At 42.1% G+C, this 17,644-nt stretch overlaps 2 protein-coding genes across 2 annotated transcripts; one reads left to right on the forward strand and one right to left on the reverse strand.

Annotated features, from left to right (window-relative positions):
- Positions 1-2,134: 2,134 nt before the first annotated feature.
- Positions 2,135-9,675, reverse strand: mrpl1 (mitochondrial ribosomal protein L1). Its single transcript, XM_080533095.1, has 9 exons — positions 9,585-9,675; positions 9,182-9,287; positions 8,613-8,880; positions 6,901-6,984; positions 4,904-4,975; positions 4,629-4,740; positions 4,269-4,369; positions 3,145-3,226; positions 2,135-2,265 (listed from the first exon to the last, which is right to left on the reverse strand). Exons 1-9 carry the CDS (start codon positions 9,613-9,615, stop codon positions 2,165-2,167), a joined length of 957 nt encoding a protein of 318 aa, XP_080389221.1. The 5' UTR covers positions 9,616-9,675; the 3' UTR covers positions 2,135-2,164.
- A 313-nt stretch (positions 9,676-9,988) lies between these two features.
- Positions 9,989-16,153, forward strand: imp4 (IMP U3 small nucleolar ribonucleoprotein 4). The gene is made up of 9 exons (XM_080532004.1): positions 9,989-10,026; positions 10,699-10,807; positions 10,999-11,082; positions 14,479-14,588; positions 14,684-14,816; positions 14,945-15,099; positions 15,204-15,298; positions 15,429-15,502; positions 15,617-16,153. Exons 1-9 carry the CDS (start codon positions 10,024-10,026, stop codon positions 15,727-15,729), a joined length of 876 nt encoding a protein of 291 aa, XP_080388130.1. The 5' UTR covers positions 9,989-10,023; the 3' UTR covers positions 15,730-16,153.
- The last annotated feature ends 1,491 nt before the right edge of the window (positions 16,154-17,644 follow it).

Below are 17,644 nucleotides of genomic sequence, written 5' to 3' on the forward strand. Positions count from 1 at the left end.
AACTTCAGTAAGAGGGAGGCATATGAGTTCATGTTTTAGAGAGCAATGATTTCCAATACGTTTAAATGACTATTATAGCTCATGTAGGAATGCTTAAATGCTTCAGATGCATTATTCTAGTAATAATCACTCATTCTGAAATAGGGCATATCTTCTCATAGCAGAAAGGATGGAGCCAAATGACTTCTGATCATGGGTGTCAAATTCTGCACATAGAACAATGTTTCGATTAATTATTCTTAAAAAGTGATAATAATAGTAGTCAAATCCTAATCTCAGGTGAATATCATTTGAAGTGTTAGTTAGGCTGTCTCCAATACAGACTTCAAATTCAGCTGGCACTCTTGAAAGATCAACATTATTGGGGATTTTTCTTTTCATAAACGAATTAGTAAACTGTCAATTAATTTAAGTGAATAAAGACAAAAAATACAAACCATTTATTCCGGTAATGATGGTGAGAATTCCAGCCAAAGCGGCTACAAAGATCCACCGCAAACCCATGTTCACTGCATAAAAAGCATTAAATCCAATGGAGGAGGAAAAATGCTGTATATTTCTAGTTCAAATCAGAGCAATTCAACTCACATCTCATTATTGATTTCTTGAGGAGTCATAGGAACAACAAACACCACCAAGGAAAGTCTGCAGCGAGTGTGTGAGCGAGAGAGAGAGAACACTTCCCAAGTTGCGCGCAGAGAGAGAGAGCAGGTAGAAGACAGAAGCCCCCCTCTCCTCGTATCCACTTTGAAAACGTTGTTGCGGTCCTGAGGAATGCGGACCAACTGTTCTTGGTCAGAGAAACTTCCAAGACAAAACGCAGGTGTCACCGACCGTAGACTTAAAAGCTGTACAGCATGCCGACGAAAATGACTTTAGAAGCCGTGTAATTATAACTAATTACGCTCACTTGGCCACAGTGGCTCTGCGCGCCGACGTTTAAAGTGCCTTGCAGACTGTCTGCGGTCTTCACCAGCCCTCTCCAACACTAGGACGTCCCCTCTCCGCTGCACGGTGCTGGACTCAATAGGAATTGTTTATGTGCTGTTTCATCTGAATATATATAGCCCCCAGAGATATTGCACTATTAGGCTAATACGTTTCACCACCTCAGTTGATTTTTGTTTTATCTTTCTCATGCTGTGATGCCTGATGTCTAAAACTGATTCAATTGTGGTAACAAATCATTATTACATTGAGTTATTAAATATAGGTTATCTTATCAACCATCTAGTGACCTGGAAAAAGCTCTATTGCGAAAAGCACAGGTCTTGGGAAAAGCACATTTTGGCGGCTGAGAAATAGGAATGCACACTTCCTGATGGGTAGGCACTAGGCAGGTTATGCTTTTAAATGCAAAGACCACCAATGACCATTTGTAAGAGAGCGCAAGGTCCGAAGTGAGATTCCTCAGGGTCACGTGGGAGCAACCTGATCTTTAGTCCAGTCTTTTGTCCCATGCCAAGAAAGAGATCACAAAAGGCTTGTCTTTGAAAACAGTCGCCCAGTTATAGCGCGCGTAATTCACCAGTCTTTCCCCCAGACTAAATATAAAGTGGGGAAAAAAGGCGAAAATTAAGATTTTCTGCAGGAACTATTTTTTACACTACTAATCCAAACTGGAATGGAATTGTGTTGTACAGTAAACCCCCGACCTATACACTTTTTTTTTCGATAACATAATTATTTCAAAAGAAAATTACTGTGCGACGTTATGCCAAAAAGTGAGCGGTCTACAATATAATAAAGTTACCAAAATTAGATAACAGTTCATTACCTTTCAATCTAATAGAAACACTGGTTTTGTGAAGCTGAAAAATACCTTTCTGGTGCACTGAATCATTAAATTCAACCTCAGTAGAATAAGATTAATCAGGAGTTGTTGTAAATGGTAATACTGCCATCTGGTGTTCCAGGAAATAAGTGTTCATTGTACCAACTAAAGTAATCACTCACTTCAAAGGTTCACACAAGACCACATGGATTCAGCATAGATTAAGGCTTTATCAGGGGGGTGCAAAAGTATCTTCAGTAAGCCACATCAGTATCAGCAAGAAAAATAATGTCCAAAAGCCCCAGGATAAATGTGTAGGACTTTAATACAGATAATACACATGAATACAGATTTTATACACATGATTGGTAATACAACAAAAACACAATCTCAGTCCTTTTTCTCAGGCTCTTTGGGTAGGAACTCTTCACTTCTGAACCACAGCCCTTCACTCGTTTGACTGCTGACGATGGCCCGCTCCACGAATGCTCCTGTGAAGGGAGAGGGGCGGGGGTGAGAGAGGGGCGGGGGTGAGACACCAGGTGACAGGTGGAAACAGTGCTAAAGATTACTCTCTTCTTTAAAAAAATAAAAATAAAGTGTATTCCCATTCTTGTATTTCGCTGCACTGTTGAGAGGAAGCTCATCAAAAGCATTTCATTGTACTGTTTACTGCTGTGTCCTGTGCATATAATAAATAAACTATTGATATTTCATATCGATTTTAGATACCGGTCTGAGCAGCAGAGGTGTGAGATGTCCGTTTACTTTGTGATGGCAACAGGAACACTAACTATGTCGATATGAAAACCTGATGATACTTTGGTTCCAACATAATTTAACCAGGCATGAGCTCCAGCCTAGCAGCATTTTCCTGCTGTGTAATGCTTCTTGGCACAGAATCAAAAACAGAGCTTCACACACAGGTTTAGAAATACCCAGGTGGGTTGGTTCCCTCCTGCTCCCGTCTAAAACATCTCCCACGGCTATGAAAATTAGAGGAGGTGGAGGAGTGTTGGGCAACTTCAAACGACCACTAACAAAACAGCGTGGGCAGAAGAATGTCAGCGCAAGGAAACTAATTACACACCTTCCGAGTCGCCCACGACAATTGTTCCTGCTCAACCCTTGTTTTGTGTTTGTTTGGGTTGAAAAAGAACAGGAAAACTTTACTGGAACCCCTGTCACAAACTTTACTTACTAGGAACTTTATTCACCGTAGTTGTGTAGCTCGACTAATGAGAACTCATAAGAGAGTATAGGATAGCATGTAGCACAATCTCCAAGATCCACTGTTACGGCAAATGAGACCCTGAGTGCAGCCAAGCTGTCGTGTTCGTCAATGAGAGGAGGGTAGCCGCGGTACATACCGTAGCTGGCTGCTCGGTGGGAACAGACGTCGGCGATGACAGCCTGCATGTTGGCTAGGATGTGCTCCTTGGGCATGTCGAGCTGTAGGGAAGAAAACATGGCCTCAGTCAATCACATTGTAAATGATATTGGGAAGACGGGTCCCGCATGACCGCCGACAGTAAATGTTTGCTTTGCAAGTACTCGTAAGCAATCTAAGCAATGTTACTGCAACTCACTCTGCATTGCATTACTTTACTCAGTTCATTAGTCTATGATGAGGGACAATGTTCACTGTGCCCAGCAAACCATGATGTTCAGAGTCAGTGAGTCACATGAGTCAGTGAGTCACATGAGTCAGTGAGTCACATGCATTAAACAATCACCACCCCGCTATGGATCAGGAGGTAGAGCCGGCGTCTAACGATCGCAAGGTCGGCGGTTCGATCCCCGGCTCCTCCTCCTGTCCACATGTCGAGGTGTCCTCGGGGCAAGACACTGAACCCCAAATGAGTCCCGATGAGCGGGCCGGCGCCTTGCGTGGTAGCTTGCCGCCACTGGTGTGTGAATGTGTGTGTGACCGGGTGAATGAGAGGCCGTTGTAAAGCGCTGTGGATAAAGGAGCTATATAAGTGCGGTCCATTTACCATCATTCGGTTACATGTTTTCGCTGAGGACTTCATGAAATGTATATCCTGAATCGATTGAAAATGGACTCAAATGGACTAAAAAAAGATGTCTCATGTCTTAAACTAGATACACAGGAATCAATGCCAGCAGAAAACCAGTCCCCAGTGACTCACCGTGTCTACTCTGGTGATGACCGTGACTCACCGTGCCTACTCTGGTGATGACAGTGACTCACTGTGCCTACTCTGGTGATGACAGTGACTCACCGTGCCTACTCTGGTGATGACAGTGACTCACTCTACCTACTCTGGTGATGACAGTGACTCACTCTACCTACTCTGGTGATGACAGTGACTCACTGTGCCTACTCTGGTGATGACAGTGACTCACCGTGCCTACTCTGGTGATGACAGTGACTCACCGTGCCTACTCTGGTGATGACAGTGACTCACCGTGCCTACTCTGGTGATGACAGTGACTCACTGTGCCTACTCTGGTGATGACCGTGACTCACCGTGCCTACTCTGGTGATGACAGTGCACTCCCTCTCCACAATGTATTCATGGCCAGTCTTGAATAATGCCAGCATCTTAGGAATGTTTACTCCAACAGATCCTGAAAGAATGACAGAGAAAAAGAGAGAGAGAGAGAGAGAGAGAGAGAGAGAGAGAGAGAGAGAGAAAAAAAAACATAAGAAGATGGTTTGCATAAATGACTTGACTGGTTTTGAAAGCAATACAGTGGATGCCTATCAGATATGTTTTCACTAGCTCAGTTCATTCCCATCAGTGTAGACGGCAACGAGGACAGGCTTACTGAGACACACAACGGGGTGAGGGGTGTGGGGTGACCGGACCAGGGGAGGGAGGGTTACCTCTCTTGGTCTTGGGAAACTTCTTCCGTAGTTTGTTTTTCAGAGGCACTAGTTTGGAGAGGATGTCTGGTACGGCCACGTAAAAGTCTGCTTCTACCTGGTCATCTAAGATCTGGAGGTCAGCAGGAGAGACACGGCATGAGGAAACATCTGACAAAGAGATAACGTCTGGGGTAAAAGGAGACACAGACAGACAGACAGACAGACAAATAGAGAGACAAAGACAGACAGACAGAGGAATTCGACACTTCCTCTGTGGTTGTTGGGTAACTCACTTTCTGCACGAGGTCTGCTCCTCCCGCAAACGCAGCTCCGCTCTCCAGGGCCGCCTTGGCCTGATCAGGATTCTGAACAGAAAGCCAAAGCACCACTCACGTCAATGGAATGGGACGAGAGGGCAATACAAAGCACTGCCCGGGCAACCCCTGACTTGTTCTGTGCTCACAGCTGAAATTGTCACAAATGTATCTCTCTCTCATTTATCATCAATACCTAGTTAACCTGTTCATTAGTATCAGTGAGCAACTTTAACTAGGCTAGAACCAGCTGGAGTTACTGTAAACTCAATGAAGGTTTTTGAAAGAAAAAGTAATGAACATGGGCGTTACTTTGGAGCAACTATTCAAGGTCAATCAAGAAAAGTATGAAATGTATGTAACACATCCAAACACTACAGTTGGGGCCAACTGTTGGCACCAGTCACATAAAAAAAAAAAAACGACAATGTAACAAACTTTTGTTCTTCACGTTCATTCATTTTAAGTACAGAACAAAAAATATATACATTCTGAAAGTAGAATTAAGCATTTCAGAAAAATACCTTGACATATGTGTTGGCACCCAAGAGCTGATACGTTGCACAGCCTTTGCCGCCAAATGCTTCTTGTAGCCAGCAGTGAGCTTGCTGCCTTTCTACTGATAATAAACATAGTTCTGACCTGCATTGCCAAATAGCTCTAATTGTGTTTCATCAGTTTCATCAGAACATTTTCCCAGGAGGATTCCCAGATGGTTCTGTGCACCAATGAAACTAGAGCTCAGTGAAATTAGAGCTCTTTGGCCATGCAGATCAGAGCTATTATTGTTTACTGATGACCAATTGAAACATTCAAAGAAAAGACCCCCCTGCCTACAATGGGGGAGGTTGCTATGCTGACTCGAACATGTGCATGGCACCATGGACTCAGAAGATGATCAGAGGCCTCATTTATAAAAGAAGGCGTACACCACTTTTAAGCAAACTTTGGGACTTATAAAAAACAAACTTGGCAGGACACTGTGACCCATGCGTACATAAACTGGAGAAATTAGCAACTGCGACTCCGATGGCAGAAGGATGAAACTCGAGAAAAGCTTTGAAATTGATACAGTAGGATAAATTACGTTTAAACTGATGCCGTTTTCGATGCCTCTGTCGGGCAGGTACGAGAGCACAGTTTCATATTGTTATTACATGTTCGTTACACATTACTGTTGCACAGAATTTCACTGAGTGAAATAAAAAAATGTGCCTTCATTGTCGTGCAGTCAGTATGGACTAATATTCATTAGAAGGGTGGGACAAGACGCTGTTTCACGTGCGCAAAATGTTCTTATAAAGGGAAACCGGTGTGGGATAAATCAGTGTTATAAATCAGAATATTTTTGTGCGAAAGACTCTACGTCTGATACGTTCAACCCAGTGTCTAAACATTTCCAGCAGGACAACAACCCCAAACATAAATCCAAAAAGAATGGTTCAGAATGAAACACTGGACTACTAGAGTGTCCACCGAAGAGTCTTGATTTGAATCCCTTCGCAAACCTACTATACAGTGAGATCTAAAAACAGCAGTTGGTTGAAGGAACCCTTCAAACATCCAAGAATTGGAGCGGTTTGCAGTTGAAGAGTGTCAGTAGAAAGGTCAGTAGAAAGGTGCAGCAAGCCTACTGGTGTCTACAAGAAGCATGAGGAGGCAGTAATCACCGCCAAACTAAGTACTAAGTACTCTCTCTCCCAGCTACAATGTTTCATTCTAGTTTCAAAATGTCATGTGATTGTTCCAGACAGTTGTATATGAAATATGGATACCCTAGCCACAGCTGAAGAACAAAAATGTGTTAAATGTTAAAACATATTTTTTAAGAAGCAGAAATAACTCTGATGGTGCCAACAGAATTGTCCCCAGCTGTATGTATTGTACTTAGCTGTGGCTAGGGTATCCAGACAGAACAGATCAGACGAAGAAAAGAGGAGAGGCTAAAGGAAACAGGTGTGTGTGAAATAACCAACCTCTGTGAGGACTGCAACTTTGTTGAACACTGTCTTGAAAGGGTGTGGTAAATGAACTGTGCTGACAAAGGCCTCCACTTTTTTCTGGAAAAGAAGATATTCAAAGAGTCAATGATCAATGAAACTCCTTGCCAATGAAACAATCTGGATTTAGCAAAACCATATTTGCAATCTTGCAAGTGGGTCATTCAACATATGGCAAGCCCAAAACGTGTATTCAATCAAGTATTAAATGCAACCCCCCCCCCCCTGTTAAATTGTTAATATCACCATGAGTGCTCTCAATTCATTATGCATTTCAACATAATTTTTGCATAGTTAACGAGGAGACATGACAGCCCTACTTCACCGACAGGGACATTGAGCTTCTGAAGAATAACCAAGTTTGAAACTAAAATATCATCATGTAGAGGCTGAGTGATCCATGGACGCAAATAGCTAATTTGCTGAAAAACTCTCTACTTTGCATCTAAAAGCTCACCTCAGTTTCTTTGTTTGACATAATGATCTTCTGATTAGGCTCCATGACAATTAAAACATACTCAGTACACCGTATTCACCCCCCAGGACTTTTTCCACAAATTAAAAATTAGAACCTGATTTTAAAATAGATTTAATAGACTTGTTTTGACACTGATCTACACAACATAACTTATAATATGAAAATGTGTCACTCAAGTTGAATTGAGTCCATCATAATGCGAAGCCAATGTGGTAGACAGGTTCATGTGATATTGGAATTAATATCTTTGTTTTATAGTGTCTCTGATTTGCATAACAATCAATTACACACAGAGTGGATCAGATCAAACAACTGCTCAGGAATGCTACACTGATGCTTGCAGAGCATTACATGGCTGAGAGGAGAAAGCACAGTCGATAGGACAACCTCATCTCAGTACCTCGACACGTGGCCTTAATGGGAAACAAATCTCTCACATCTATAATTGTGTTTGCAGCAATGAATTCAAATTATACAGCAAAGAAAGTGGCTGGAATGTGTTTATTTGGTTTGACTACAAAGCATTACCCTTAAAAATACACCACAAGCGTCAACCTCAGCAGCGCGTGTGCGTGGCGGAACTGCTGCGGCTCTCACTGTTGCGGCTTCCACACTGGCTGCATGTCTTCTGTGTCTCTAACTGCGGAGCAGCTACTGCCAGCCCTATCTTTGTCCATTGAGTTTTGACTGCGGTACGCGGGGGAAAAATAGGCGAGAGTCCTAATCTCTAGACAGCGTGCCGCGGTAGCCAGCATGAGACTCACTTGAGATGTGCGCCTCTCACTGGGTGTGGGCGCCAAAATGAAACGCACGCACGCTGCTGAGGTTGGCGCTTGCGGTGTATTTCAAGGGTTAGGCCGTTTAGTGCAAATCCAGCACATGCAATGCATTTTCTGCACCATCCATTGTATGAAGATTAGTGGTAGCTGCATCTAGTTATAGGTATGTGTCACCGGCAGGAAAATTACAGAGAAAATTCTGCAATGTGCTGAGTTGGTTGTGACAGCCTAATCATCACAGTGTGTCATTGATTCCTACTGTAAGCTAACCAGAGACCCTATAACAACTAAAGTAGTTTTATTGTTACTTAAGTAACAACATTGCGACATGTTGGTGCATAAATCGATGACTGGTGTAGTAAGTTGAGTGGTGTGTATTATTACACAAGTCAATAACAACTGTCCTTTGTCCAGTTGTCTAATTTCCATACCTTTTTCTCTAGTTTCATGTCAAGCTTTAGATTAATGTAGACGGGTTGGTCCAGGGGAGTGTAGTCTAACAGTGTAAAGCTCTTCAGCATGTCGATGGCCACGGCAGCGTCGTAGGTGGGTCTGGGGTAGAACCGGGTCACGTAGACATCGTCCACGGGGGCCCAGGCCGTGAGGCCGTAGGGTTTGTGGCGGTTTGTGTTGTCGATGACCTTCGGCTCTTTCTTCTCCTCTTTTACTTGGTCATCTTTCTTGGGTTTTCTGGCGACCCTGTAGTGAGGTAAGAGCATAACAAATGTCTTAGGGGGTTCTGTCTGTTCAGAGGCTCACACAGTGAGCACTCAGTAAAGCCTAAATGGATGATTATGTATTAGGCCTGTCAGACAAGTGGTGCATCATGTAAACCGCCCACCCAAGTTTAAAACTCACAATATCTATGTCATGTTCAGTCAAACCAACTCAGTGAAAAGAGAAATTGGAGGAAATTGCCTTGGCTCGCTTCAATTAGGTTTAGTGGTCTGCTCTGCTAAATGTCTCAAACGGTGATGGTGGTTGGTGATTATGAACTTACTTCACAGCTGCAAACGTCCTTACAGGGGGACGCCTGCAGGACACCGAGACGGTGGTGCATGTTGGACCTCCAGCAGTCAGGAGCTGCCTCTGACACCCTGCTAAGACTGAGAGGAAGAAGAGATCCACATTAGTCGGGACGTCCTCCCAACATCGATCCACCCTCGGAGAAAGATGATGTGACTGATATCAGTGGAGAAAGATGATGTGACAAATATCAGTGGGTGGGACCAATAATTGTGACCCGCTATTTAGCTAGAGCTAGCTAACTCAAGCAAGCTAAATGATACTACATAACTGAACCTATATTATTGCCGCACATAATGATATTTACGTGTTATCAATGCGTGGCTTGCGTTACAGTACAACAATTACTTTAAAATAAGAAGCAAACTGGACCTGACCTTTAATAGCAGTTCTCATGCACGTTGCCATGTTTACTTGACGTCTTAGACATTAACGTCCGTCTGGAAACTAGGGCAAATACAAATAGGTTCCGGGCTATTTGGCTTCACCAGAGATGTTTGGCCCAGTGGCAATATATTTGTGCATGACGTTACTGTCATTAATGACAGTCATACATTTTTTCCCAAAATAAAAATACACGCCTATGCTCACTATTTAAAATATTTAGAACCTAGAACGGCATCAACAAGCAAGAACGGCTGATGAGAACGACTTGTAAATCAATCGATAGACAACATATTGACCAATGAGACAACGCTTAGAACCTACTAACCAGTGTCGCACATCTCTATTGGCTGATGGCACAGCCAATGAAAAATAGTTTTAGTAAATTCCTCAGTAGCCCATGTGTGGACAGGCTGCCATCTGAACAGCACAATGGTACGTTTATCTATTTATCTTTTCACAATTTCCCTCTTATTCACATCTGATTATACGTATGATTATTGAAGATGTCGGGTAAACGTTAATCGAGGTTAGATACTGAGAACACAACACACAGCCACTCTGAGCTGAGGAGGTGGAGTTCTCATGTGCTGCTGGCCACGAGTGCTGCTGGAGTCTCACAAGATGAGCAATTACAATGTAGCTATCTAACAACTCCTTTATGCCATTCATTGTGTGTGTGTGTGTGTGTGTGTGTGTGTGTGTGTGTGTGTGTGTGTGTGTGTGTGTGTGTGTGTGTGTGTGTGTGTGCGCGCGCGTGTGTCTGTCTGTCTGTCTCTCTCTGTCTGTCTGTCTGTCTGTCTGTCTCTCTCTCTCTCTATCTACCTCTCTCTCTATCTACCTCTCTCTCTCTCTGTCTACCTCTCTCTCTCTATCTACCTCTCTCTCTCTCTCTATCTACCTCTGTCTCTCTCTCTATCTCTTCCTCTGCCTCTCTCCCTCTGTGTGTCTGTGTCTCTCTCTCTGTCTCTCTCTCTCTCTCTGTCTGTCTGTGGCTGTCTGTCTCTCTCTCTCTCTCTCTCTCTCTCTCTCTCTCTCTCTCTGTGTGTCTGTCTGTGTGTCTGTGTCTCTCTCTCTCTGTCTGTGTCTGTGGCTGTGTCTGTATAGCTTCGTCGAGAGGTGAGACAGAGACGGGAGTACCTGTACAGAAAGGCCCAAGAAGACAGAGTCCGGACTATTGAGGATAAGAAACAGAAGCTGAAATCTGCACTTGATGGTTAGGAGTGCATGCATAATAATTTTAAACTGTAAAGCCCCTAGATTTGTGGATGCCCTTGTGTTAAATGCTTAACTGGGAAGCTAGATGCATATAATTAGTTTGACTAGTTTAAGCTATTTATTACAGGCCAAACAAAAGCTATGACGATGCTGATTTTTTTCCGGTCATTGTTTCTTTCTTTCTTTTAGATAATCGTCTCATCCCAACTGAGGTTCGCAGAGATGCTGTGGAGTTACAGAAACTACTGGAGTATGATGACGAGGGAGCGGAAGGTCAGTGACACAGTTCTGCAGAGGATGTATGGACTTCAGAACATCAGTATTCAATCGAGCTCTCAGGTCTTCTGACGCTGGTTTTCTCTGTGTACCACAAGAGAAGAGATTTGGTGAGGCTGCATTCTCATTTTATGCACCCAAATTGTGGAATGCACTGCCAGTTTACATTAGGGATGCAACCTCAGCAAATATGCTCAAGTCAAGACTACAAATATTGCCTTTAAATGATAAATAATGACATTATGATTATATAATGATTGGAGCACTTTGAGCTGCAACGTTTGCAGGAAAAGTGCTATACAAATAAAAAGTTATTATTATTATTATAATCTTTATTATCATTATCGTCTTCAAGAACACTTCACTGAGAAAAAAAGAAAACTTAGGAGCACTCACTTCTCTGCATTTGTAAAAGAAAAGGTATTAGTATGTAGTTCGACAAAAACTAAATCAGCACCATAACTATGTTGAGGGGTAGGTTGGAGAAATTGTGTCATTCAAATTCGTATGCAGAAGTCTATATGCAATAAATGATAGTCTATAGTAGGGGTGCAGCGGTTCTGGGTTTTATATTGAACCGTACGGTTTGCCATCCACGGTTCAATACGCACTAGTGAATGGCAGTTCTTTGGTTTATGCTGCGTTCCATTGAAAGTCGGAGGTCGAGTTTGTCTGGAACGCAGTTGCTTCTGTAACTTGTTGAAATGTTTGTTCATGGCGAGCGGAGTTGAGAACATGGCAACAGAGGGAAGCTTTGGATTGCTGCACATCTGCTTTGTCTGGTCATTTCGGTTTTTGCTTCATGCATGTCATATATACGCATATGGTCTACCTGTCAAGCCTAAAGTGCACTTTTACTTTTAATTCTTCTAATACCAGTAGTCAAACCTAAGATTTCAAAGTGTTTGTTTATTTTTTTTATATTTGAAAGTGTTTTTTGTTTATATATATTAATATTTTCTATATTATACTTATATAATATATATATATATATATATATATATATATATATATATATATATATTGTGGTTAATCACAAGAGAGACATTTCAGACTCAACTGGACTCAAGTTTGAGAAGAAAAACACATCGCAACGTTGATAAGTGAAATGGTTCTTTATTTATAATTTTGTGTTTATATTTTATTTATAAACCCTGATATTATAAATACATACCTGATATAAATATAGGTATCTTATAATTAACATATTATCATATTAATACTAACTACTGCATAAATAAGATATCATTATTATTAGTCAAGGGTCAAAGTTAACTAGTCAGATGCAGACAGGAAGCCCATCTTCAAAGCCAGGTCCAGAATACCTGGAATGGCCATCTCTTCTGATCAAATCAAATCAAATCAAATTTTATTTGTATAGCGCATTTCTTACAAGATGCAACTCAATGCGCTTCACACAATGAAAATGTTCAGTCAATCAGTCAATGCTGACAGAGCCGCGAGCAGGCAAAAGTAAAAACCTGTATACTATGTAGCCAGGAAAAATTCCCTTGCAGCCCTCTACCAATAGAGCGACTACTAGCCAGTTTGCCTACCAGTACCCAGCGGTCCCCAAGGGGAGGCCAAGGACCACCGGCACAAAGCAAGCAAGCAAGGGCAAAAACCTGTACACCATGTATCCAGGAAAAAAATCCTTGCATATTATCGGCGTACACACTGTCCATACATTTAGTGTTATATTTGCATCGTTCTGCATCCAGCATGGTCACAGGTCCTGCCAAAAGAGAATCTTAAGCACAGTTATGATGCAACAACACAATAAAGACAATAAAGATGACAGCAATACAACCTGATGGTGGTTCTGGTACACCCTTGTACCGGTTCCAGTACTGCTCTAGGTGCTATTTGGAGCTGACAGTGCCTCATCAGCACCCGGGTCCATTTTCCTGTCAACACAAATCTCAAAACACGAGTATGGTGTAATGGCCTAGTGATCCTAGTTCTATAATGTCCAATGTCTCCCTTAGTATCAAAAGGCGACATTGAATAAGTAGGTTTTGAGGTCACGCTTAAAAATGTCCTGAGTTTTGGATAACCTCAGGCCCTCAGGTAGGGTGTTCCACAATCTAGGAGCATATATGCTAAAAGCTGATCCTCCAAATCTCTTTGTCCTAGCCTCTGGTGTGTATCTTATGAGCTTGTCCACCATGTAATTGGGTGCATCACAGTGGAGTGATTTATAAACTAGTAAAAGGATCTTAAAGTCTATTCTATGACTGACAGGGAGCCAGTGTAGTGATCTCAAGACAGGTGTGATGTGCGCTCTTCGTTTGGTCCTAGTAAGGACACGAGAGGCAGCATTTTGAACCATTTGTAGTCTATTTATCATTTTTTGGGGGAGACCTGTCAGGAGAGCATTACAGTAATCTAGCCTACTAGTAACAAACGCATGCATTAATTTTTCAGTGTCTGCCTGGGAGAGAAATGATTGTACTGATGGAGAAACACTGTTTCTTCTGAGGAGGCACCATCCATTCGTCATGGGCCTTTCTCTTCCTCAGCTGTGTTACTGTGCTCTTGTTGACCTCTTTCTCTATGGAGCGTACCCGCATAGCTCTGTCCCTCCGCTCTAAGAAGAAGTTGAACACACGCCCCCTTTCCTCCTCAGGCAGGTAGTGGAGAACCATGGGGTCGGACTGTAACAGCCAGAGGTAGTACTCTTGCTCAGAGATGTAGCGGTGGAACTGGTTCTGCTGGCACTGCTCGATGTAGTCCCACTCTTGGAGACAGAGGTCTATGTGCTGCACAGGACCAGGCACTAGAATAGGCACTAGTAAAATACAAGCACAAACAAAGGATTCCCTTAGGAGGGCTGGAGGAGGGTTACACCTCAGCCCATGAGAGAGATGTTCTGAGTCTGATCACTCGTCACTAATACACGCCAAGAGAATGAACGCCCGCGGCAATATTGTGTGATCATACTGTGGAGATTCTGTTCATCCCAAATAAATGTTTTTGTTTTATCTCGCCGCAAGTAAATACTAGTATTTTAAACTTGTAATTAATCATGATTAATAAATAGCCTATTATTGTGATTAACTTGATTAAAACATTTTAATCGATTGACGGCACTAATGTTTTTCCAGATTTTTAATTAATGGTGATTATTGTTACTGCCAACTGGGAATTATGCAAGTCCTTCATATTCAGGTCGTACTCAGGTTTACACGATGCAGACAATTAATTGGGTAAAAAAAAAAGGGTTAGGGTTAGAAGAAAAAAAAGAGGGTTAAACAGTTATAAATGTTATTATTATTTTTGAACACCTTTTTCTACCCCTTTTCATTCAAGCTGAGCTGTAGCGTGGTTGGTCTGCTTCTACTATTCATTACTATCTGTGACAAACTGACTGAGGAAGTGTCTTCTTTGCAGGTGTCAGCTCCCACATGGATGATGAGTATAAATGGGCTGGAGTGGAGGACCCCAAGGTCATGGTCACCACGTCAAGAGACCCCAGCTCCCGACTCAAGATGTTTGCCAAGGTCTGCCCTCTTCCCTTTGTCACAAAGCACATTCACTGAACTGACCCAGTCTTTTTAGTTGTGGCTGTTAACCTGTATGACCTTTGCTGCCGCAGGAGGTGAAGCTGATCTTCCCGGGGGCCCAGCGCATGAACAGGGGAGGTCATGAAATCAGTGCCCTAGTTCAAGCCTGTAAAGCCAACAATGTGACCGACCTGGTCATCATCCACGAGACCAGAGGACAGCCAGGTACAGTCAGCTTTGACTTTACAATCTTACGTTTATATCAAAAATACTGTTTATTAAAATATATATATATACTGTGTATATATATATATATATATATTATAATCGCTTTTGTTGCCTTTTGTTTGTAGATGCGCTGGTTGTGTGCCACCTGCCTTTTGGACCGACAGCATACTTCACCCTTTACAATGTGGTAATGAGACATGATGTACCAGACATCGGCACCATGTCTGAAGCCTTTCCTCACCTCATCTTTAACAACTTCTCTTCACGACTTGGCCAGAGGGTGAGAGACTTGGTTCAGAGTATTCTCTATCAATATGAACTCTTATTATGTTGGTGCGTCCAAATGTTTGTGACAGGAATGTAAGTAAATATGTCTCTGAACAGGTATCCAGCATCCTGAAGTATCTGTTTCCAGTGCCCAAAGAGGACAGTCGACGTGTTATCACATTTTCCAACCAGGATGATTTTATATCTTTCAGGCAAGTACTTCCACAGCATATAATGTTGAGCAGACAGTGCACCTTCCACTAAACTGTTTCACCTGGTATTAATTACATTCTTATTAGTTTAAGACCTTGACAGTTGACTTAATATATGCTCTAATTGCAGGCACCACACGTATAAAAAAACTGACCACAGGAATGTTGTGTTATCTGAGGTTGGGCCCAGGTTCGAAATGAAATGTAAGTACATTTAGTTAACCCTTTTCTGTACCTCTGTAAAATGTTGTTCCTTTTCCCTCAACACAAAATTATAAATTGATTGAAAGATTAATGATAACCCTTTGATGTCTGCAGTGTACATGATCAAGCTGGGTACCTTGGAGAATGAGAGCACAGCGGACGTTGAATGGCGTCACCACGCCTACACACACACGGCTAAAAAGAGAAAGTTCCTCAGCATCGAGTAACTCACTCACCCATAGACCGCACATGGAAAAAGTCTAAACTTATGAACTCTTTTCCCAGTTTTTCCAACAATCCTCTGATTTATATGGACAGATGGCATCAGACTGTCACAAGCTGTGGATAACGGCATGGCAAAAGACTGCCAGGAAAGCCATGTATGATACTCACTCAGTGCATACTGCACAGTAGCCATTCCATATGAATACATATTGTAAACTTGACATTTGTACTAGCTTTTTAGCCAGCAGGACACCCTCCTCAGAGAGACTCTACTATGAGATTTCAAATAAAATCGTTTTTCTTCATTGTTATACTTGACCAAATTCTACCATATTCTCTAAATGCTATAACCTTCATTCATGATAAGAGCCATACATCTATATTTGATATACATCCCCAGCTGTGTCAAAAAATAAATATCTCAGAATGTGCTATATTTCGGTGTATGGTGGTGGTCTCTTTCTCTTTTTGTGTTTGTGTCAATGGGAATTGGATCCAATTAAGCATACTTGTTTCGTTATTATTATTATTATTATTATTAAACATTATTATAAAAAATGTTTACAGTCCACATTCGTCTGTTTTCATACAATACTGTTTTCATACCCCACCTAAATGTGTCTACTTTGTAATATTATGGGCGGGATTTTGGCTCTGATTGGGCTGGAAAGTGTCAATGAAATCTGGCAACACAGAGCTCCCAGAAACTCTTGACAGATCAACTTCAGATTGAGAGAATTCAAGATGGCGGCGGCAGGTAAGATTATTCCAGAACCGAAATTGCGATAAATCCTTAAATAGACGGCTCACTTTGATGTTGTCGTTTATGTTGAACAAAGCAGTGGGGTGTTTTTATTCTTCAGGTCAGAGTCAAACAAGGTTTTAGTCAGTTAGAATAAGACAGGAGAAGCACAGCTAAGCCAACAGCTCGGTAGCCCTCCTCCTAGCTAACAGCTAATCCCTCTGCGCCTCACGAAGCGACACAGAAAACCTCTGACAGGAAATAAGAAACGAGTTCTACCTCAGCCTCGTCGACGTGGTCATGTATATAATGTCATTCCATCAAACTGATGTGAATCCTAAACAGGCATCAGTTGACCACTGGGACTAACGGCCTTAAACATGTCGACATGTCGTGTTGCTAAGCAGCCAAATCCTGCTAGTATGCTAAGCTAAGCTAGCTAGCTTCCTTGCCCAGACAGGCAGCTGACGAGCTAGTGGCTGTTCAGGTCTAAGGACTGAGACACACCAGCATCTAGTCGTGTCTTGCATAGAAGTCAACAATTGTTCCCAACTCCACCAAGGTAAAGTATCTATCTGTAATGAGATGTTCTACATAAAGCTGCTACATCTAGCTGGCTAACAGGCTGGTGAAGTGTCAGAGTAGCAGAGCTAGTGGCCGAATACAAATGGGTCATTGTAAAACGTTCAACTAAGTACAATATAACTAGGTCTTTTTTTTGTTATAGCTATGTAAGTACGTCTGGCAAAGTGTTTTGCAGTGGTTGTCACTGACACACTTACCACTATGTCTGTGTAAAACTAGACTCTTTTGCTTATTTAAGCCCTACCTGTTGTTTACCTCCATATCTGGTACTAGTGTGGTACGTACACCATACCAACAACAAGGTCTGCCACCGTGTGCCATTGATTTTAGTTAATGATAAAAATGCACTGACATTAAATTCAAGGTTAGACCTGTTTGATTTCAAACCTTGGGCACACTGCAAATTTCACATGGGCAATTCCATGGAGACAATTGACTACGAAAACCTATGAAAATGCAAAGGCTTGACACCACACAATGGTTTTCATCGGCTTGAGCAAGCAGGTATGAATTTGAAATATGGAACTTATTTCACAAGAATAAATCTAAAGTTGCTGTGATGTGGGCTGTACGTGTGTGCTCATTTCAGG

This window comes from Nansenia antarctica, assembly GCF_963989245.1.
Source record: "Nansenia antarctica genome assembly, chromosome: 5".
Taxonomy (NCBI): Eukaryota; Metazoa; Chordata; class Actinopteri; order Argentiniformes; family Microstomatidae; genus Nansenia; species Nansenia antarctica.